General features: G+C 46.1%; 1 protein-coding gene across 2 annotated transcripts in view; it reads left to right on the top strand.

Moving 5' to 3' along the window:
* Window positions 1-23623, top strand: part of JAK2 (Janus kinase 2) — an 882548-nt gene that overhangs the window by 513100 nt on the left and 345825 nt on the right. For both annotated transcript variants that reach the window (XM_069240320.1, XM_069240330.1), the window contains one exon: window positions 19726-20047. In XM_069240320.1, coding sequence (XP_069096421.1) covers window positions 19726-20047 — 322 coding nt within the window. The remainder of the gene's footprint in view (window positions 1-19725; window positions 20048-23623) is intronic.

Below are 23623 nucleotides of genomic sequence, written 5' to 3'. Positions count from 1 at the left end.
GCACCAAAGTTATTGGCAAAACACAAAATATTTTATATAGATATAGCCACTGAGTCCTGCCGTTCTTCCGACCTCGTTCACCGAACGTGGCAGTGCACAGCAGCAGGCACAGGACCAGCTAAATAGCTGCAACATACCTCACTTCCCGATATGTAGAAAGGAAATTGCAAATGGTTATGAGGAAGACCCTGTTGGTCGAAATGCATTAGCCAGAATAAATCACTTGGATAACACCGTTTTGGTACCGGCTTTTCCTTTCTACTTATAGGGGAGTGAGGTTTGTTGCAGATATCTATATGCTCAGAATTAATACACTATTTCTTATCATTGTTATTTATGTTATTTATTACCATTGTTGAGTGTGAGAAGGGGACATAACTTGTCAGAGGCAAAGCCTTGAGTAAGCTATGATATTCCTCCACTTCCTCCTACTCAGGAACAAGCAGACTAATTCCCCTACTGAGGCTCTGCTGGCTAGCCCTGCTGCTGACCTTCTGGGGAAGTCCCAGCCAGGCCATAGACATTGATGGATCACCTTGAGGTCCTCTGTACCTCTCACCAGAGACTGGAGGGATGGCTGCCCCAAGAATGACTGCTACTGGCGAGCAGACTTCCATTCTGTGCCAACTTTTGTTACTTATATTTTAAATCAATCCAGATACCTTTATGTTTGTGCATCTCCCAGCTGGGTTGCCAGATAGCTGGATCAAGAGAAGACTAATGGCCTCATTATGAGTTTGGTGGTCATGAGAAAGCCAAAATTGCGGTGGCAGTCCGATCGCCGCGGCTTTGGCGGTTAAACTTCCAAAATACAACTTTGTCTGTCAGACCACCAAAGGACGGCCATCCACGCTGGGAACATGGTTCCAAACGGGGGAACATTGTAATACGGTCAGGGGAATGTCACCGCTATGGCGGGGGACGTTCTGTCTCTGAGTTTGGCAGTCCCGTTGTGAAATTGCGAAACTCATAATGAGGCCCTAAGTGATTGACAGCACATCCTTTGTGCCTGTGCTCTTGCACTCTTTGCTGTGGGTCAGACTGAAGTCTGTCCACCTCATAACCCTCCCCAACCCCAAATCCTGTGTCAGGAGCCACAGACCTGTAACATCTAGACCCCATTTTCTTAATGAGTTATTCCCATTTTAGGAGACAAACACCACTGACCCTAAACCCAGAGAATATGCTTAAGTCCTTGGGCCCAGGAACTCACTTTCTGAACTCCTCTACACTGGGTCTTTGCTTTGCAGTTTGCAGGATATGCTGTATTGTTTGCCATTGTATTGGCTTCTTTCCTCTTTGTTTTAAGGTGGTTCACATGTTTGTCAATTTTGGTGCCTGAATTGCTGTTCTATGTTTTACAATGGGGCGATAGCCATAAGTTATTGGTTAGTACAAATTTGTAAACGTTGAACTATTCCAGTGTTCTCAGAGTCTTCCATTATTTAGATTCACAAATGGCTTGTAAGTATATAGGAGATACTATTAAAATGTATTGCACTCACAGCTCCAGCTGGATATTCTCATCTTTAATGTTATTGAAATTGTATTGTACTGTAGATTGGCGTGCACTACATAACCTCCTTTGAGCTCTGTCTTCCTTATTTAGCCTCATGATTCCAGAGTCAATGTGGCTTAGGTGGCCAGCCTTTCATCACAGATAAAATACCCAAATTCCGAACTACTGTGGAACACCAGTACTTTCAACTTTAATAGTAAAAGGCTGACAAGATATTAAGTACTTCTCAGTATTACAGGAGAAGTCTCATGGCATAGTCTTCAATAGTTAGGCAAGCATTTTATAACTTTGCAGACCAATGCTCAAGAAACCTAACTTCTGTAAGAGGACATCTTCTAACACATCACTTGTGGGGAGATTCTGCTCCTGTTCATTCAGGGATCGTGCCAATAGGAGAACTCACCTGCAGGTGGATTGGGAGCACTATAGGAATCTAAACACAACTGACAAGAAAGTCCCAATAAAGATAGCAGTCTGCCAGGATTATAGTGGCAGATCTGACCTGCTATCCCACTCATGCACAGAGGCTACATCTCTATATTTAATTTCTTACGACTCTTTCTTGTGATGTCAATACATACCCTTCCATTGCCTGGATTTGATTGCTGACTCAGAATGACCAAATGACTTTTAGCAATGACCAAACCCTTAAATGAAAGACTATACAATTTCAAATGCACAAAGTACTGAGAATAGAGATTGGTATTTTTTCAACCCAACCTAATATAATTTACCATGCTATTGTCCTTGCTAAAATGTATCACTTTCAAATAGTGGTCTGATGTTTTCTTGTGATTTTGTAGTTGTTGTTATAAGATGAGGTTTACCAACTTCAGGCTTTTAGAGGCGCTGCCTAGCAATAATACTTGTGATCCTTACCCACTGAGAAGATAGCATACTCACACAAGTGCATGTTACTAGGTGTGCATGTGCCAAGTATGCTGAGCCTTTCCGCATAGCAGGGCCACTGCTCCGTTTCATACACTCCTGAATCATATTATATATGGAAAAATTGAAGAAAATGCAACTGCAGGCTTGCAGTAGGTACCCAAGTACCGTTACCTGATACTTCAGAAGGAGTTTTTAAATGTTAATCAGACTGCCCCAGTTGGTACCCATCACCTCAGATAGCTTAAGATGTTGCCATTGTCAGTGCTCGCTGGCACCTTTTCATTGTAAAAACAGAGCTTCTGCGCTGAAGTTACACTATTGGTCCAGGATCTAAAAGGTGGGTAGTTTTACCAACATTTAACCATTCCCTGGTAAGATGCAAGTGTGTCTTGCGCTCAGGCTTCAAGGAAGTATATTACTTGTCCATTTCACCATTCCTGATGCTTCTCTCACTACAAAGCACACAGGTCTCCTGAGTGTGTCATAGAGTGAGAATTCACAGTTCCTTTCTCCCACATGCTCAGAGGGCTGACCAAAACTCAGAAGCTATGTTTTTCGTGCAGAATTAAATCCTTACATTTTGATGAACTACCCCTCCTCAGTGCCTATTTGAAGACCCCTTTAGATTGAGAATGTATTCTGATTTTGTCATCATTAACTCATTGTAGGCAAGCCACTAGCAATGTAGTGGTGTAAGAGAAAAAGAGGTGTTCTGAACTCTAGCTAGTGCTTCCAGAACACACGAAGTTCACCCATTACAGATTGGAGGTGCTCTAAATGCTCCTCTGGGTATACTTGGTTCCCCCATTTATTGGCCATAAAAGCATTAGGGCAATAAAGTCCAAAGCTTCAGATTCAGATGCAGCAGTTACTTTCGGTGTTATATAGCAAACAGTTATAACTCTCTTCATCGATTCCTCCTGGTGGATACACTGACTGTGGAGAATTGCACCATGATAAGGACATTCTGTGAGGCAGGATGTGAAAATTGACTCTGGATGATGGGATTTTTGTTGCCATAAGAAGGCAAGATGTTTGTGACCTGCACTAAATGCAACAAAAAAGATGAAAGTGGTAAAAATAGGAGCAATGAGCATAGTATGAACCTAATATTTTAAGCATAACCTTAATGGTCAAAAGCAGTCCAGCTGGGGTAAAAAAAAAAAGGAGTCTCAAGCACCGAGGTATTTCGGTAGAGGCTGGAACATCTAACCATAACTCTCTTCTGCGATGATGTACAAGTTTCTTGACAGACTTTTGTGGCCCCTGTTTCCAACTTAGCCTGGTGGGGTTAGGACACTGCTTTAGGTGGACAAACACACACAGCATCTTATGTAGGATACCCACGTTCTAGGCTTCCAAGGCTTTGAGAGCCCACATTCAAGGCTAGTGTTACTCTGTTCCAGTAGGCTTCTCAGCATTTTGCATTTGCGATATCCACAGATATGCACAGCTGTGTCTGGTTAGGCTCCTTACTATCCATGCTTCAGAAATGTTAGCATGCAAGCCTCCTGAAATTCTGTAAAATTTCCAAGGGAAAAAATCAAGTCCACCCATTCTGAAAATAAGTCCATCCTATCCTAGATCAATCCTAGCCATTAAGAGCACTCATACATGCTCAGATTACAAGGCAAGACTCTGACTTCAAGACAGTTCATTGAGCCGGTGCTTGGCTTCTTATAGAGTCCTTTATTCAAGCAACGCAGCCACCATCTCTGCTCTCATGTACATGTCACCCAAGTAGATCAAGGAGTGAAAAGGAACCGGCAAGTTAAGTCTGAGTGTCGGCATCCGAGTGTGGCAAGGAACAAGGGGGTGGGTAAATGCAGTTGCGCATCTTGATTTTTGCGTCGCTGCTGCAGGAGGGGTTGCAGTACCTTCTGTTATTGGGTAAATGTCCTATATTCCGAAAGGTTTGGGGGGTCTTATAGTACAGAAGTCACAATGGTGACTAACATGTATTTATATGGTATTTATCCTGTAGAAGTTCTGACTATTTCTGGAATTAATGCAGCACGGAGGAGGAGCCATTGTGGATTTGTTTTGGAGAGGAGGAAGAGAGTCTGCTGTGGAGAACAGTTGAGAATCATTTTGATACATTTGGACGTAGCAGAAGAAAGGAGAAACTGAAAAGAGATAACGCATTGGGAAGGAGGTCATCGGCATCTTTCGTATCCGGTCATCTTCATCACCACAGTCATCCTCCACAGAGAGGGCCCCAGGAGCAGACCGAAGCCGAGGAGCTGATCGAGGACGCGGCCGGTGCCGAGAAGAGCTGCGTGTGCTTGTGACTTGAGGACGCGAGGCGGGGGCGGAGGAAGAGCAGAGCATTGCAGTAGCGGCTGTGGGCTGCAGGAGTTCCGGTGCATCTGTGAGGTGCTGCAAGGAGCCGCGAGGAGCCGCGGAGGCACAGGGAGGTGTATGGTCTTTGTTCCTCCCACAGAGCTTTAAGGGGAAAGAGAGAGCAATAAGCAGCGGCAGCGGCAGAGAGAAGGACGCCGTGAGCCACGGCTGCGGTGGTGTCACGAAGAAGACGCCGCAGGGCGCAGTAAAGTGGGAAGGACAGTCGCTCCCTTCTCTCGCTCTCGGAAAAGACCAGAACAGCAGTAGTGTAGCGGCTGTGGAGAAAAAGCCGCGAGTCATCACAGGAAGGACGATTGCCCCCCTCATCTATCCCAAACCTTGGAATAGGGGGAACCTGGAAGTCTTGGGTGGGGAAAAGGAGAGAAACCCATCACATCCCCTCCACTTCCCTTCGAGTACACAAGGGAAGCTGCCTAATCAGCACAGGTGGAAGTGTCCAGGAACCAGCAGTGCAAAGTACTCAGGTTAGCAGGTCATGAGTGCTGGGAGTGGCGGGTCTTGAAGAGAGCCTGTTATCTGACATTTAGTTACTGTTGTTCATTACTGGGTCCACTCCCTTTCACTTCTCTGTACCTCTTTTCCTTTGGCCCGGCTCCGCTCTCCCTCAACCTGCTTTACCTTGCTTTGCCCTTTTTGTCCTGTCCCACAGCCTGTATGCAGTACTACAGAATGGGCGCCTGAGGTTCGTGGACTGAGCCTTTTTAGACCCAGCGCATGTAACGGGAAAAAATTGCATCCAGTATCACCCTAGGTCCTGGTGGATCACTAAATAATGTTCTTGATAGAAAACTGGTCTGCCTGGTGTGGGATTTCAGGAATAAAGTAGAACAAAGTAGAATAAAGCAGAAAAGGGGTAAAAGGATTGGAATTAATTAAAATGACTTCTAAACAAATAGGAAGGAGCAGGTCATTTCTTAGTCGCGCCTGTAAAAAAACTAAATCGAACCCTTTAAGAAACAAGGGCATCCAGCATCTGAATGCAAAACATTCGAACGCTATTCTTCCATTCCTTCAAAAGAATCCTTGTGAGAAATTGGCGGTTAAGGTGGGAAATTCTCTCTGGTCCAACAATAATACCACTCAAGATCCCGCCCAAGGCCCCGTACTGGGTAATGATTTAAATTACATGATGAAGAAGGGCACTAGTGATACGGTGAGTTCAGTAGTTGTTTCCGCTTCCCCCCTCCTGAGGAGGGTCAATCAAGCCGAAATTGAGGATTTTACTCTCCCCGACATTGACCCAAATGAAGTGCCCGGCTCCGGAACTGTCCCTTCATCCATCCCAATAACACCTGTAGTTGCACAATTTAAGACCGGTTCCCCTATGTTAAAACTTTTCAGTAGTACTCTCTCGGACCACTTCCTGTCGGATATAAGGCCTTCAGAAATCCCGGATTCGGTCTATGCGGGGAACTTTCCCAATTGCCCACCAGATCAACATATAGGTGGTCATTACAACCCTGGCGGACGGTGTTAAAGCAGCGGTAATACCGCAAACAGGCCAGCGGACAAAAAAAGGGAATTATGACCCTGGCCAACAAAGACAGCCACTTTAACACGGCCACGGCGGTACAGACAAACAGCGCGGCGGTTCCCGCCAACAGACAGGCGGGAGACACTGTACCGCCCACACTATTACAACCCGCCAATCTGCCACCTTTTCCGGGGCGGATTCACCGTGGATAAAAACACGGCGGAAACAGCTTTTGCTATGGGAAAACGCTCACCTGAACACATCCCACGAGGAACGACGACTCCATGGACCCGGAATTACAAATACTCCCTGCCCTTGTCTTTCTGTTCCTCTACGAACAACAGCTACGTAGGCACAGAAGACACCGGTGAGTACTGCACCTACGACACGGGGGAGGCAAAAGTTAGGGGGACACCCACCAAACACCCCCACCCTCGCATATCACAACATACACACCAATGCATTCACAAGAACAACCCACAATCCCCCCGGAAGAATGAAAACACAATGCGAAATTCGGTCAAACATTATAATGTGCCAATATACATGTCATATAAAAATATACTGATATATATTAGAAAATCACTCATAATTATATACAATACGAGAAGTAGTGCAGATATGTACACAACAATGTCCGTGAATCAACAACAGTCCAAAAATGCATGGGCGAGGCCCACAAACGACACCTGACCACAATCGGAGAGAACACTGCCAGGGCATCAGATAGAAATACTACAGGCACCCCAGGGAGAAGGGAAGGGGGGGCACCTCAGCCAGATGAATGCGAAGCCAGATCCACGACGGGGCACCATGCCTATTGATGTATCCTGGGGAGTGCAAAGCCACAGTCTCTCAAGACCATACAGTGGGTGGTTTGCCTACTGTGCCATCCTGGGGAGTACAAAGCCACAGTCTCTCAAGTCTATAGAGTGGGTGGCTTGCCCACTGTGCCATCCTGGGGAGTGCAAAGCCACAGTCGCTCAAGTCCATACAGTGGGTGGCTTGCCCACTGTGCCATCCTGGGGAGTGCAAAGCCACAGTCTCAAGTCTATACAGTGGGTGGCTTGCCCACTGTGCCATCCTGGGGAGTGCAAAGCCACAGTCTCTCAAGTCTATACAGTGGGTGGTTTGCCCACTGTGCCAACCTGGGGAGTGCAAAGCTACAGTCTCTCAAGTAGATGCAGTTCTCTACTGGTACTGGGTGGGACTGGTACCCATACTGGATGAGTCTCCATGTGAAAGTTCCTGTCCTGTCACTGTCCCAGCTGCACATGGGATAAGGATGCTTGATGTGGCGGTCCATTCATTCCTACACTGTGCCTGCCCTGTTCAGCGGTGCTTTGCCATGGCGTCTTTGCCCTGTTCAGCAGTCTTCACCATGGCGGTCTTTGCCCTGTTCAGCGGTCTTCACAATGGCGGTCTTTGCCCTGTTCAGCGGTCTTCACAATGGCGGTCTTTGCCCTGTCCAGCGGTGCTTTGCCATGGCGGTCTTTGCCCTGTTCAGCGGTGCTTTGCCATGGCGGTTCTGGTACGGACATTGGTGTGTGGCATGACTTTCCCTACACTGGGCATTGGTGTGTGGCATGATGATCTCTACACTGGGCATTGGTGTGTGGCATGACGTTCCATCATTGCCCAGCGGGGCTGTGGCAGCCGGGGCCTTCCTGGGCTGTGACTCCGGCGGTGGTCTCTGGACCAGTGACGAACCTTGGGCCCTCCTGGGCTGTGACTCTGGCGGTGGTCTCTGGACCAGTGACGATACTTGGACCCTCTTGGGCTGTGACTCTGGCGGTGGTCTCTGGACCAGTGACGATACTGCTGGCGGTTGTGTCTGGACCACCGGAAATGATGGCGCACTTCTCCGCTGTGACACTCACAACAGGCTGGCAAGACTTCCTCTGGACCTTCCCCACCTTTGGTGGAGTCACAGCTGACTCTCCAATCCCCTTCGAACCCAGGTCAGTTGTTGTCCCACCAGGAGTCTTAACACGGTCCCGTCGTCCACTCTCCAATTTTAGAGCCTTTACAGGGGGTGGGCTGCCAGTGCCTACTGCCTGCCCTAGTGGCCGGTGCATTCCACAATCCCTGAACAAGCACCACTGGTATTGGAGGCTTTTTGGCTGAGGCGCTACGACGGGACTGATGAATTGGGGGGGGGGCAAAAAGGTCAATTTTACACAGGCACAGTTTCTGACGAACACTGGGATGGGTAGCTGGAAGGGGGTCTGGGAGTGGAGGAAGAGGAGGTGGTTGTAGGAGGTGTTACTTTAGCTGTTTTGGGTGCAGGTACAGGAGGCTTTCGTGAGGTGGATGGATGTTGGGTGAGTGATTGCCGGCGTTTGTGTACTTTGGGAGGGGGCGTCACAGACACACTGGGAGAGGACACAGGGGACGTGTAAATGGCAGTGGAGGTGGTGAGTGCAGGTGAGTGGCTTGTGGTGCTGGGTATCCTGGTGCGATTCCTGGTGCCTGTAGATGTGGTGCATGCAGGTGTGTGTGTAGACGAGACTGGGAGGGAGGAGGGAGAAGAGGAGGAGGGGGACACAGTGGAGACAGTGGATGTTGCTGTGTCTGTATGGGTGTGATGCTTGTGTGAGTGCCTGTGGGATGTGTGGTGCCTATGTTTGCTTGAGCCACTTTTGGGTGTTGACTTGTGTGCATGCTGGTCTGTAGGTGTGCTTGGGATGGCCTGGGGTACAGGGGATTGGGTCTGGGTGGAGGATGTTGGAGGGGGGAGGCTCGACACAGGGACAATGGCTGCCATCAGTGCTGAGGCCAGAGATTGCAGGGTTCGCTGAAGGACAGCCTGACCAGAATGAATGCCCTCCAGGAATGCATTACCATGTTGTAACTCTCGTTCTACACCCTGGATGGCATTCACAATGGTAGACTGCCCAACAGTGAGTGACCTGAGGAGGTCAATGGCCTCCTCACTGAGGTCAGCAGGGGTGACTGGGGCAGGGCCTGAGGGGACTTGGGCGAAGGTGATGCCCACCCTCCTGGGTGAGCGGGCACGGGGCGAACGCTGAGGGCGGTGCTGGTAGGGGAGGTGGCGGCTGTACCTGTAGAAGTGGTGCGCACAGATGGTGCCGCCACCACAGGGGAGCTCCCATCGGCGGACAAGTCTGTGGCGCTGGTTGGTGATCCGGTGGCCGACGTGAAGCTCCCCTCGCCCTCCGTCCCACTGGTGCATTCAGAGTCCGTGGTGTGGCCCTCCATGGCCATGTGGGATGCAGCTCCTTCGTGCTCCGGTGCCACTGTACCTCCGCCTGTTGATGCTGATCTACAAAAGGACAGGGAGAGCAGGAAAAGGAGGGGAGACAGAAGAACAAGAGTTTTAGTGCATGGTATTCCGCTACCGTTGGCGGACAAGACAGACGCAGCAGCCCCCTGCATTATGCCGTTCTCCTGCACTCTGCACATGCAATTTCTGGGTTATGGCCTACATGGCAGTGGTGGACATCTGCGCACATGGATGCCACAGGGGCAAATATACCTCGACTTGGCACTCTGCTGAGGTGGGGTTCAGTGCCACATGGCCTACATTACGGAGGGGCGTTGCCTACCTAACTCGCCCTGGCCTAGGGACACCCACAGACCACCTCCCCCACCCAGACACCTCCACTGCACGCAAAGTCCGCAGAATGAGGTTGTACTCACCCCCTTGTGTCTGCTGTGATGTCCTCAAGCGCCCATCCAACTCCGGGTTGGCCACCTCCAGGATCAGGGGGGTCATGGTGCGACGGGCACCCCTCCCACATTGGGAGGCCATCTCCAGCTGAGCCTCCGCCGTCTTCTTGCTGCAGCAGCGAATGTCCTCCCATCTCTTCCGGCAGTGGGTGCCCCGTCTCTGGTGGGCCCCCAGGGTCCGGACCTCCTTGGCGATGGCAAGCCAGATGTCCCTCTTCTGGTGGGTGCTGACCTACATGACATGCACAAGGGAAGAGGAACAGTCATTACCAACTGCACCGTCTCTGTGAGTGGCCCCCTCCCTACTCTGGCCATGTGGCCCATTCATTCCCATGCATTAATGTTTAATCAACTCTGCCCACTTCCCTCTTCCACCCAGCCCTCTCCAGCCAGGCCTAGCCCATACAACGTGGTCCCTGTGTTCTAACCTGTTGGTCCGGAGGACCGTAGAGTAGCGTGTACTGGGGGAGGACCCCATCCACAAGTTTCTCCAACTCCTGTGCAGTGAAGGCAGGGGCCCTTTCCCCAGACGCAGCAGCCATCGTCGCTTCCAGACCGAGGTCACAGCAGCACTAGCAGTGTAGGTCCTCTCCTGTCGAAGGTCAGGTATCTAGTGATTGAACAGATAGAAAATGGCGGTGACATCTGCGGCGGTGCGCATCATCACCACCGGCTCACCTGTTCATTGGCTCCTGGGACCCATAGGGTCCACTGTTAACCAATGCAGCATTGCGCCGCGGTCTACGACCGCCTACCGCGACGGTGTGCAGGGCCAGCGCAGTTACCCCACAATCCCATTGTCCCAGTTTAGAGGTCAGGCAGCCGCCATTTCAGGGGCCCACATGGCTTCATTTACTACTGCGTCACACATAGCTAGGCCTACACTCAACACACTTACAGGAAGGGTTTTGTGAGTGGTGTAGTTTTGTGTGTAACTGTGGGTACATACCTGGAGGAATAGTGACTGGTTCTTCGCTGTTGTCCTTCGTAGGCACCGTCAGCTGGGACATATGAGAAGATGGCGGAATCCTCCGGTGTATCGACCGCTGGTGGACCTGTTGACAATGGAAGAAAGACATATCATCGTCACCTACCGGTTTGACCGTGCCACTATCCAGGAACTATGTACCCAGTTGGAGCCAGACCTGATGTCACCGATCCGCCATCCGACTGGAATCCCCCCTGACGTGCAGGTGCTGTCAGTGCTCTATTTCCTTGCTAGTGGGTCTTTTCAGACAACAGTGGCCATGTTATCGGGGATGTCCCAGCCTATGTTTTCCAACGTTCTGTCCAGAGTGTTGTCTGCCCTGCTGAAACACGTAAGGAGATGCATCATTTTCCCTCAGGTGGAGGATTTGCCTACAGTGAAGGGTGACTTCTATGCCCTTGGACATATCCCCAACGTCATAGGTGCCATTGATGGGACCCATGTAGCTCTGGCCCCCCCCTACAGGAGTGAACAGGTGTACAGCAACAGGAAGAGTTATCATTCCATGAATGTCCAGATGGTCTGTTTGGCAGACAAGTACATCTCACAGGTAAATGCTATGTTCCCTGGCTCAGTGCATGACGCCTACATCCTGCGGAATAGTATAATCCCTGATATGATGGGTCAACTCCAGAGGCACCGGGTATGGCTATTGGGGGACTCTGGTTACCCCAACCTTTCGTGGCTATTGACCCCAGTGAGGAACGGTACAATGATGCCCATGGGCAGACTAGGAGGGTGATCGAATGCACCTTCGGACTCCTGAAGGCCAGGTTCGGGTGCCTCCATATGACAGGTGGATCCCTATTCTACTCACCGAAGAAGGTGTGCGACATCATCATCGCCTGCTCCATGCTCCATAATTTGGCTTTGCGACGCCAGGTGCCTTTTCTGCAGGAGGATGATCCAGATGACGGTGTTGTAGCAGCTGTGGAGTCTGTGGAGCCTGTGGACAGTGATGAGGATAAAGCTGAGGAAGAAGAAAACGACAACAGGGAGTCAGTCAAACAGCAATATTTCCAGTGACACACAGGTGAGCACATTTTCAGATTTTACATTACATTCACTGTCACACGTCTACCTCTATCCTGTTTGTCTATTTCAATCACAATTTGTTAACTGAGTTGTACCCTTCCATTACGGTTTCACAGGTGTGGTAACCTACGTGTCAGCTGCTTGCATCCTTCAAGGGCTTGTGATGTGTGACATAGGTATGTTAGCCTTACAATGGTACAGCCATTATGACAGTCATTGATAATACAAAGTACAAAATCATAGACTGACTCCAGATTGTTTTGTGTTTCAAGGGTGTTTATTTAAGTGCTCAAAAAATGAAGGGGGGTTGTAAATTGGTGATGGTGGAGGAATGTCCATGGCAGAGTCCAGTCTATTGGTCTCACAGGTGCACTGCCCATCTGGGCATAGGAAGTGGAGCTGGGGCAGTTCGAATATGGACAGGGTAACAAAGTGGGATAGTGGGAGGACAATCAGGGTGGTCTCAGTTCCTGGCGGGGTCTTGCCATCTTGCTCTGTCCTGTTCCTGGATCTCAGGGACTGCTTGCGTGGTGGTTGTCCGTCTGCAGGGGGTGGGGTGCTGGTGTGGTGGTCCTGTGGCGGGGCGTCCTGTCCACTAGCGCGGGCGGAGGTGGTGGGCATTTCATCGTCGTGGCTAGTGTCAGGGGCCCCTTGGAGTGCCACGGTGTCCCTCAAGGTCTGCTGTATGTCATTCAGCACCCCTACGATGGTGCCCAGGGCGGAGCTGATGGTTCTGAGCTCCTCCCTGAACCCCAAATACTGCTCCTCCTGCAGTCGCAGGGTCTCCTGCAACTTGTCCAGGACCTTCGCCATCGTCTCCTGGGAGTCGTGGTACGCTCCCATGATGGAGGAGGGGGCCTCGTGGAGAGTTGGTTCCCTTGGCCTTTCCTCCCTCTGTCGCACAGCAGCCCTCCCAGTTCCCCTATGTTCCTGTGCCTCCGTCCCCTGGACCGTGTGCCCACTACCACTGCCCCCAGGTCCCTGTTGTTGTTGGGAGGGTGGGTTACCCTGGGTGCCCTGTAGTGGTGGGCACACCGCTGATTGACCTGTCCTGGGTAGGGAGGTTTGGGCCCGCTGGGTGGGTGCTGTGCTGGTGTTACCAGAGGGTGGAAGGTCAGTGTTGGGCTGTGCCTGTGCAAGGGGAACCGACTGTCCTGAGGCCCATGATGGTCCGGGCTGGTCATCAAGATCCAGTAGGGCAGAGCTGCTGTCGTCACTGTGGGCCTCTTCTGGGGGTGGAGTGGTGTTGTCCTGACCCTCTGGTGTGGTGACGGTCCTTCGGGTTCCTGCAGGGGCATAAGAGCATGATTATTGCATGTGTATGTGTAATGGTGTGCAATGGGTGGCTGTGCGTGAACCCCAGTGCAAGCATTCCTGTGTGGGGGCTTATGTGATGATGGTTGGGGGGGTGTTCTGGGTATGTGCAGTGAGCATGCTTTGGTGAGGGGTGACCATGCTTAGTTGTGTCATGCAAGGCTTGGTGTTGGGATTGGTGGTTTGTGTTATGGGTACATTAGTGATGAGTTGGTGTGATAGGGGTGGGGGTGTGTGATAGCATGCAGGTAGGGTGGGGGTTCTGATAGTTGAGATTTAACTTACCAGTGTCCCATCCTTCACTGACTCCTCCGAGGCCCTCAGGATGCAGGATGGTCAAGACTTGCTCCTCCCATGTTGTTAGTTGTGGGGGAGGAGGTGGGGGTCCGCTGCCAGTCTGCTGTACCGCGATGTTGTGCCTGGAGACCATGGAACGCACCTTCCCCCGTAGGTCGTTCCACCTCTTCCTGATGTCCTCCCGATTTCTTGGGTGCTGTCCCACAGCGTTGACCCTGTCAACTATTCTGCGCCATAACTCCATCTTCCTGGCTATTTATGTGTGCTGTACCTGTGAGCCAAATAGCTGTGGCTCTACCCGTACGATTTCCTCCACCATGACCCTGAGCTTCTCCTCGGAGAAGCGGGGGTGTCTTTGGCGTGCCATGGGGTGGTGTGTGTGATGTGTGGGGTGGTGTATGTGTTGATGAGTGTGGTGAGTGTAGTGGTGTGTGGTGTTTTGTGTGTGGAAGTTGTGTGGGTGATGGTGTTGTGTGCCTCTGTGTGATGGGGTTGTCAATTGCTGTGCTGTCTCTCTGGCCTTCTTTCAGAATTTCTGGTCGTAGGGGTTTGTGGGTGATGTGGGTGTGTGTTTTATATAGTATTTGGTGTGTGGGAGTGTTGTTTGTATGTGTATCAGGTGTGTATATTTCAAATTGTCCAATGTGGCGGTGTTTTGTAGATGTATGTGTATTTTGAGCGCGGCGGTGTGTACCGCCAATGGAATACCGCGGTTGAAAAACCGCTGCGTGGATTCTTGGGTCGTAATAGCATGGGCGTGTTTCTGTTGGCGTGGAGGTGGAGGATTTGTTTCTGCATGTTTATCGCTGACCTTTGGTGTGGCAGTGTTGTGTGGGTGTCTGAATTTCGGCGGATTCCGAGATGTGTGTCATAATAGCTGTGGCGGTCTACCATGGCCGCGGCGGTGTATTGGCGGTCTTCTGCACGGCGGTAAGCGACTTTTACCGCCAATGTTGTAATGACCCCCATAGTCCTTTCTGAATCCTTCAAGTGTCTTGAAAGAATTCTCTTGTCTATTTTGGAACTTCTTGACAAATCTATAAAAGATTCTGATCATACACAAGATATTCTCGTTTCCATTTTAAAGGTTCTATTAATAAAACAAAATGCGAGCCATCTCCCTGATGAGATGGTCAAGATAACTGCAAAGGAAATATGTCAAGGATTGGGATTAAACATAAATGGTACTTGTCTGCAGTCCTTATCTGTTAGAGATTTGACGAACATAGATAATATGTCCATACACTCCAATAAAGGAACTCAAGCTGGCAAAACACAACTCGATAAAGTAGTTTTAACGCTAGTGAATCCGGCTGCCCAAGAGAGTGAGGTATATTCTCTGGACAACCTCTTTACCAGCATGAGTTCAGTGAGTGTGTAGTATTCCACCAGAGACTCCAGATGTTCATAATAAGGAACCTGCTTTAAATCCCCAAGCAGCTCCATTCCCAATTTTCCTTCCCAAAGATCACTCATCCACAAAGCTGATGGAACAAAATGAAATCAAGATGAAAAAGGCCAGTGAATTAACTAAAATAAGAAGGAAAAAGGCGGGGAAAAAAAAGGAACAGGCGAATCCCTAAAGAGAAGGCAAGGAAGGTTAAGTTCGAGGAAAGAGAGGTGGAGAATTGTTCGGACGTGCCGGAACTGGCCCCGTCAATGGGGAACTTCCAGAGCGAGTCAGAGGAGGCAATTCCTGTCTTACAGCTAATGCCTGATATGGGTTCATCGCAAAATTCCCGACTGACACATTCTTTGGTACTCCTTAGTGTCACATTTGATTCAATCGATGTAATGTCACCTGACACCGCCCCATCAAAAGCTATGGCCACCTGCTCTAGAGGAGCTACTCAGAATGGGGGAGAAAAATTCAGAAGACATAACGCCCCTATTGGGCATCTGGAGTCACCGGATAGCTTGGAGTTTTTGACTAAATTTGACTCTAACATAAGCTTAAATCGTTCCTTTCTACTGTTGTGCTTTTCAGAAATAAGGGAACTCAAATTAATTGAGAGTAGCAATATTGTGAGGGTCTTTCTTGACCACAGTATAGGGGGGTGTAAGGCAAAGGTATGGTTTTCTTCTAAAATTGTTTTGAATCTAATCTAGGACAACTGTGCCCAACTCCATTGTAAGAGTATAGACGATATCCCAGTTTGGGATAAGCTAACTCTCCTAGGCGGGCAGCACCTTACTCATGATCTGGACCCCACAAATAGCAATGTGAATCAGGGAAGAAAATATTCTTCCTCCTCTGGCGAAATTGTGCAAGTTTAATTAGTCCAGGGTGCAAGGGTAGTAAAGCTGTTGGAAGGTCCCATATATCAGGGTATTACCCCTAATCATGAAAACTGGAGTTGGTTGGCGGGGGGCCCTGAACAGGTCTCAGTCGAAGGGCAAGCGGCTGCAGACAAGCTACTAACACTGATTTCTCATTGGTCTTCTGGAATGCTGCAGGACTAGGAAAACAGCTAGGAAAATTAAATGTAATTTGCTCATTGAAGGTCGAACTAATATGCATCCAAGAGACCTGGTGTTTAAATGACTTCTCATGCCTGGGTTACACAGTTTTAAGTAAAAAAGCACTCCCTTAAAAAAAAGGGCACGCTAAAGGGGATATAGCTATGCTTTTAAGCAATAGATATAATTGGGAATTTGATAGCCTCCCTGTGACTACAAATGTTTTCCTTATAGTACGAATATTTGTTCGTGGAGAAAGAGGTGGGAAATTCCCATTGATTATCGTAAATGCATATATCCCCCCTGAAAAGGAATTCAACAATATTCTTCAACAGTTGTTCAATCATGTCTCTGCTTTAGGTAATTCAGTTGACTTAATTATAATGGGGGATCTAAATTGTAAAATCTCAAATTCCTCGCTTCACATCTTTTGTGATTCAGACAGGGACAAAGCGCTAAATATTCCTCCTATCGTATTTCCTTCTGGAATTAGGACAGACGAAAGAGGACAAATTTTATTGAAAGGTCTGAGGTCCTGTAGCAGTATTATATTGAATGGGCGTTTCTGTTTGGACTCTCCTGCAGGCAATACTCATAAGTCCCTTAAGAGTAATTCCATTATAGATTATATCTGTGCCTCATATAATATTGCTCAAAGAATCGAGGATATGGAAATAATAGATTCCCCGTATAGTGACCATATGATTTTAAAACTTACCTTAAAAACGCTGCTAGGGACAGTAGATCCTTTGTCTATAAAAGATGTAAACCTTGAAATTAATGAGAAAAATAGGAGAATGTTTTGGTCGATACCTAAAATAACATTGGTAAAACCATTGTTGGAAAATATTCTGGGAAACATGGAGGTTTGGGGGAAGGATGCCCTAATATATTTTCCCAAATTAATGAGACACCTTATTACGTGTAGTAAGCCTGAGCGTAATACAAAGAGAATTAAAAAAAACAGCTGCCCATTGTGAATCTGAACTGAGAAATTAATAAGTTAGTAAGACAACAGTTGGAGTGTAAGACCAAGGAAATGAGCAAAAAACATATCATTACTTAAGAGAAGTAGATCGCGACTGAAATTGGCAACCCGTAGGAAAGAAGCGGATGACAGGTGGATCGCATTGAGGGAAGCAGCTGTAAAGAGAAACCCTAGTAAGTTCTGGGCTATTATCTCCGAGGGGTGCGGTAACCATAAAACTCTGTTCGCCCCACCGATAGCAGAGGAAGACTGGAAGCTGTACATCCAGGTCCTTTATGCTGAAAATGGGGTCATGGATCCTGGGAGAGAGGTGTCAGTCTTAAACGGAGGGGGAGAAATGGATAATGCAGGTGCTCCTACTAAAAGTGAATTAGAGGGGATTATAAATTTAATGCGCTCATCGGGTGCTATGGGCCCCGATGAGGTTCCGATGACTCTAATTAAAAGGGAGCCTTCACTTTGGGTAAGACTTCTTCATCCAGTATGGAGTGCCCGCTATTCACAAGGCAATATCCCAGAATCGTGGACGGGCAGTATCATACTCCCCTTATATAAAAAGGGAGATAGAACAGGACCATTAAATTATCGACAAATTGCTTTATTAGATGCAACAGGAAAGATTTTTGCGAAAAGCATCTTAATGCAATTAACTGAGTGGGTCAAGGAAAACGGTATTCTTCCATTGGCACAGGCTGGCTTCTGAAAGGCCCATAATACCCTAAATAATATTCTAATAATGCAAACAATAATTGATAAATATGTTCAGACTAGGGGGGGAATTCTATATGCAGCATTCATCGATTACTCCACAGCATTTGACAGGGTGGACAGGAAAATCCTGTGGAGGAAACTTCAGGAAATAGGGGTCCCGCCTTGTCTCTTGCGATTGGTGATTGCCCTGTATTCTACGACCTGGTGTAAAATCCTCATGGGTGGAGAACAGGGACTGTCTTCCAAATTTTTAACCAAAAACGGCCTGAAACAGGGTTGTTTATTGGCCCCACTGCTATTTTCCCTGTATACTTATGACCTCCCCAAAATCCTGAGAAGTACCACTCGCTATGCCCCCGCTGTGGGCGGTTGTCCAATCGCCTGCTTACTATACGCGGATGACATAGTTGTGTTTGACCTCACCCCAGAGGGCCTAAATCAACGTTTGGCCACCCTAAATTTGTTCTCGGTGAAGCACTACTTGAGAATTAATACATCTAACTCTCGGGTTGTTTGCTTAACGGGGAAAAAAAGCAGAAGGAAAACAAACATCTTTCTTCTGGGTTTTGGGTCAACATAAGTTGGAGCAGATAGACACATATCAGTTATTGGGTAAAATCTTTTCTGCCACAATAAATTAACAAGATCATATTCGTAATAACATTAGTAAGGCTATCTCACACGCTCAAGTTCTGGCGGCTTTTTTGAATGCAAATGTTAAACGCTATTTCTCGCGCTTATTGTCAGTCTGTCAGGTTAAGATTCCAGCTACTTTTCTACATGCAATAGAATGTATTGATATAAATAAATGGGATTTCCTCAACAAGACTGAAGGCAGGATCCTAAGCGCATAGCTTCCTGTAATAACTCAGCTCCAAGTGCAGCGCTAAGGCTTGAATTTGGCATCAAGAATATCTATGTGCAAGGCCTTGCGGCCGTGATCAGAAGGGCACATTGCCTTATCAATAGCAAGGAACTTACTATAAGAAACCTGGCTTTTAATTACATTTTTAATAATCTGAAAGAAAAATCTGGGTTTTTCAGAAATTACACCCATGCTCTTCAACTCTTGGAGCTGGACCAGGACCTTACTCCTTCAACGTCTAACATAAGTCTAAAAAAAATCTTGGAGGAAGTAACATGGTCCATAGGCTTTACTATGGATCTCAATACGTTCCGCCATAAAAAAGGTCTGGAGAAATTAATCAAGTCTGTATCTATGAAAGTGGTCCAACCTTACCTGTCGTGGAATCTTCCACATGGTGTGAGGCGATTTTTTTATACTGATCAGACTAGACAGAATACCTCTTAGGGATTTAATCTCGATATGGGATGGTGCGACTAATTCTTGTGACTTGTGTCAAGGTGGGGTACAGAATATCAAACATATTCTATTTGTCTGCCCAGCTTTAGCCGCTCAGAGGAAATTATGGCTGAAACCCCTTTACTTGCGGTTAAATGTTAGATCATATAAAGAGGCCCTAGATTTATGTTATAATCCTCCTAATGAGAGATTTTGTTACAGGATTTTTCAAACTTTTTTGCAGATATATTGACCCTCTGTGATTAGATCACCTTCCGGCCCCTGGCCCAGAAAGCAAAATATATATTGCTGGGACCGGAGGGACCTACATGTTTAAGAGAAATCCTACGGATGAAGGAAGGGAGGGATAGGTTTCTAAATTTTGTTGCGCCAGGACCCTTGGATTTTAAGAATTGGTGATTGTAGTGGGTTAAATTTATAATAAATTTATGTTATCTTAGATTAAAAAGTGTCATTGATTGAAACTTTTAGTAATATGTGAAGCTTGTAGGAATGAATTGATAGCTTGTAATTTTATTCTCTTTTTAGAAAGTGTATTAATTTATTATGTATTTATATGGTTTTGTATCATCATTCATGTGGATCTCTTTGGAGTTCCAAATCATGATAATAAAATATTATTTGATTTGATTTGGAATTAATGCTATTGTTCAATTTCTGTTTATAGCTACAAGAGGTTTTTACCCAAGTGTGTCAGGGCAAAAATCCAAGACTACCACATCTTGACCCGAAAAAGAATCAGGTACAGATTTCGCAAATTTATTCAACAGTTCAGCCAGTGTAAAGCTTCTGCCAGAGACTTGAAACTTAAATATCTCATAAATCTGGAAACTCTTCAGCCGGCTTTCTACTCGGAGCGTTTTGAAATAAAAGAGCCAGGCAGAGGTCCTTCGGGTGAGGAGGTCTTTACAACCATTGTTGTAACTGGAAACGGTGGAATTCAGTGGTCGAGAGGGAAACATAAAGAAAATGAAATGTTGGACGAGCAGGTAACTACTTTCATTTTAAAGTTGTTTTCTTTCATTGTAAGGATTTGTAATATGACAATGAAAACAATGTTTTTGAATTGTAACTAAAGCAGCGGTACCAGTGTCAGAAATAGGATAAGTGTGCCATTTGCCCGACCTATTCAACAAGGTATTTTAATTGGTAGCATATACTGCAGTGTTTCAAAAGAGATGTCGAAATACCAGGTAGATGTCAATGAATCTTCACCCCAGTTTACAGTCAGCAATATAAACTTAATTGTTACAGAATTTGCCAGTGTCGGCATGAAGAATACAAATATGTACGGCATAGTTAATTATAAAACTAATAATATTAAAGCCCTCAGTCTGAAACTCTGAAACTGTTAATCCTGCTTCATATGATTTTCAGTTGTAGCTAAACCTGAGCAAAATGTTTTTCTGCATTTGTTTCAAATATGTAGGATTGTTTTGATGGGACATTCTTTGATTGTTTGCCCTAAGTTGTTCTGAGGTACACTATTCATTGGCATGATCTGAGTTGATACTGTTTTCATGAATTGATCCTAAAATGTTGATTTACCAAACCATCCACAGTTCCATTTCTCATGTTGGGTAAAATGAGACCTTAATAATGAAATCACTTTGTGATGATTACAAAATCGGTGGCCCGGATGGGTCTCAAAGCATTCATTAGGAACATATGCATGTAAGGTTTAAGTAAATAAGACTACACCCTATGCTAATTCCGATCCTAAAGTTAATTAAAAATAGATAGAATATGCCATCTTAGACCATTTTTTCGTCTTCAGACGGATGTAAAAAAAAGGTAAATTAAAAGTAGGGTGGCACTCCTACTGAATATATGATGAATTTGCCTGCTTCCCTGATGAATACAGAATTATCAGTGGAGGTTTTTAGTTGTCCAGGTCAGTTGGTTCTCTCAGTAATATCCTATGGTTTCAAACTCCGAAACAACAGAAGAGCTGCCCAGTAGACTTTTGCAGTTTTGGAAATTCTTTGACCTGCTCTCCTTTGAGACTGTCCTGATATTATTTGGATTTCAAGCCCGTCCAGCACATATAACATTCAAAATACAATGTAAGGTTTATGCCTCCTAACTGATCCATACAATGCTAACATGGCCTCTGTCACAGAGTTTAACATGTTTGCCGTTAGTTACTTTTTCTCCATACAGTATTCTAGGAAAGCAAATGTGTTTTTTCCTGCAGGGAACGAACGTTGTTAATCTCCTTTTGAATTAAATATGTCACTTCGGATAGTCATTGCAGTCCTGATGGCAACAGCAGCCCAACTGTGACTCATTTCAGAAAACGTTTGCTTATAAAAGGGAAGTGAAGCTCATAAACCTTGGACCTCAACAGGCTCCCTCCAGTAGTATCTTGGAATCTGAGACCTACCTAACACCCAGGCAGAAAGTTTTTTTATCTTACATCACCCAACATTTATGTAATATCATAGAAATACGCTATACAAAGGATTTTAATGTACATGAGGAAGGAAGAGGGTGTGATAAATCTGGTATAAAAGATTTGGAAAGACTGTATCCTCCTTTAAAGCCATTGTTTAATACTGGGTCCTCCCACAGGCCCAAACTGTATAACATAATTCATTGAGCATTTTCCACGTTTCCTTATACCAGTGTCAGGAATGACTGGCTGAAGAGAAGATTGCAGGATTTCCAGGCTGCTGTTTTTGTTTTCATGTACAGCTATCTTCAGAACTTGCACCTTATTAGTGGCTGCAAGCCCTTAAGTTCAAATAATACCAGTTCACCCTGCAGAAATAGTTGTTCATGGATATTTGGAACTATAGTTAGCCGTGCATTACAGCTATTCACTAAATAGGGGCATTGTACCTTTGCAACAGGAATTCCCCCACTTGCTGCACAAGAGTATTTGTCTAAAATTGAGAACATACTAGAATTCAGTAGCATAACACCTGCTGGCAAACTGAAGATCTAGGGTTAAGGTATAAATGTGGCTATGTTTCATAAAAGAAGAATTTATTGATCACACAATTCTTTTAACAAAGAATATTGTATTGAGGCTTTTTAAAAGTTTAAAAAGTGATAAATTAGAAGATTTTATGGCTCAGCTATATAGTTGCTGTCGCATGTTCTCTTGATCGAAGAAGAAAAGTTGGGAAAATATACACTACTGGATATGCCTGATACCATATTTAATAAGTACTTACAGGAAATAACTACTTTTAGTTGGGTTGCAAGCTGAGTGCTGTTCATATCCTCTCCTGTCTCATGCCGACCTTGTTTTATTCCTCTCTTGTCTGCCATTGGACTCTTTATTTCAGTGACTTATGTGGTCCTTTGCTGTGTAGACAGCTGCCATTCTTTTTTTTCCTTGTGCTTTTCTGTAACTAAATTCGGTTATCTGAGTCTCTTGAGGGTGTTCTTTGGTGTTTTTTGAGTTTCTACTAGCAGAACATACAGTATGCCTTATTGGTGTCATAATTGAAAGGACATTTTTCTTTTACCATGGTCGTACCCTGAATTTCCATAATGTGTCTTGCACGAAAGAGGATTCATAATAATGCTATTGCAGTAACTTGCTTGCTAGCAGTTTCTTTCTTACCTCTTGTGGAAGTTTTCTTTATGTTTCCATTCTGGCTACACATCTGTATCTGTTCTCTGTCTTTTTAACATAACTTAAAGCTGAAGGAAAATGAGCCGTTGGTATTAGCAGTGTGAATAGAAAGAAGAGAGGGGTCTTTATAATGAAATTGTTCTTTGCGAGAATTGGGGATTTCCGAAAAAAAGACTTGCCGAATTCTTGTTTGTTTATTATAAAATGTATATTCTGTGTTTCAGTTTGAGCTTAACTCTGTCAGACTCTGTTGTTCATTTTTAATACAGAACCCTGGGGGCTCTGTGTGCTGTTTGTTGTTTGCTGAGTTGGTAAGCTGGCTGGAGACAGCCGTGCCACATTTGGGTTGTAACTTCATTAAAACTCTTGAACTTCTGATGTGCAGTCTACTTTGTACAAGGATACCACAATGTCTGTACGGCTTTCTACTGCTGATCTTGTGCCTCTGTTGGTTGGTTTGCTGTACATTTGGTCAAACATTCACAGTGCCCCCTATACAAAAATTAGAGTTCTTCCTGTATAAAACTGTAAGTTGCCGATTTGTGTAAAAAAAAATACTTGATCGGTCTAACCTTCAGCCACTTTAATCATTGCTACTTATTACACAGTGTTTTTTGTAGAAGCCTTTTGGTAAATAACATATATGTATCTGTTCTGGGAAGACACCTTCCTAAAGCGGTTTGGCTTATAGGCCATGAGCCAGGACCCCAAATTTAGGTCATTGGTACCACTCGGGGGGATGGGTTCTAACATATTTTGCAAGGTATGGATGACTAGAGATGGAAAATATGTAATAGCAAGTCATTGCTCTTTGCCTGTTTTCTGATTTTATTGGATTAGCAACCATAGCCAAAACAAATAATGGTCATCATATTTTTGATACATAGCATACAAATTCATCGTAATATGTGGAAAAATAAATCTAATTGCACCACACTGGTTAGATTCAATATAATGTGAAAATAATTATGATTAT

Source organism: Pleurodeles waltl, chromosome 1_2 (genome assembly GCF_031143425.1).
Source record: "Pleurodeles waltl isolate 20211129_DDA chromosome 1_2, aPleWal1.hap1.20221129, whole genome shotgun sequence".
NCBI lineage: Eukaryota > Metazoa > Chordata > Amphibia > Caudata > Salamandridae > Pleurodeles > Pleurodeles waltl.
Note: the sequence above shows the minus strand (reverse complement) of the source record. Positions and strands in the feature narration are given on the sequence as shown.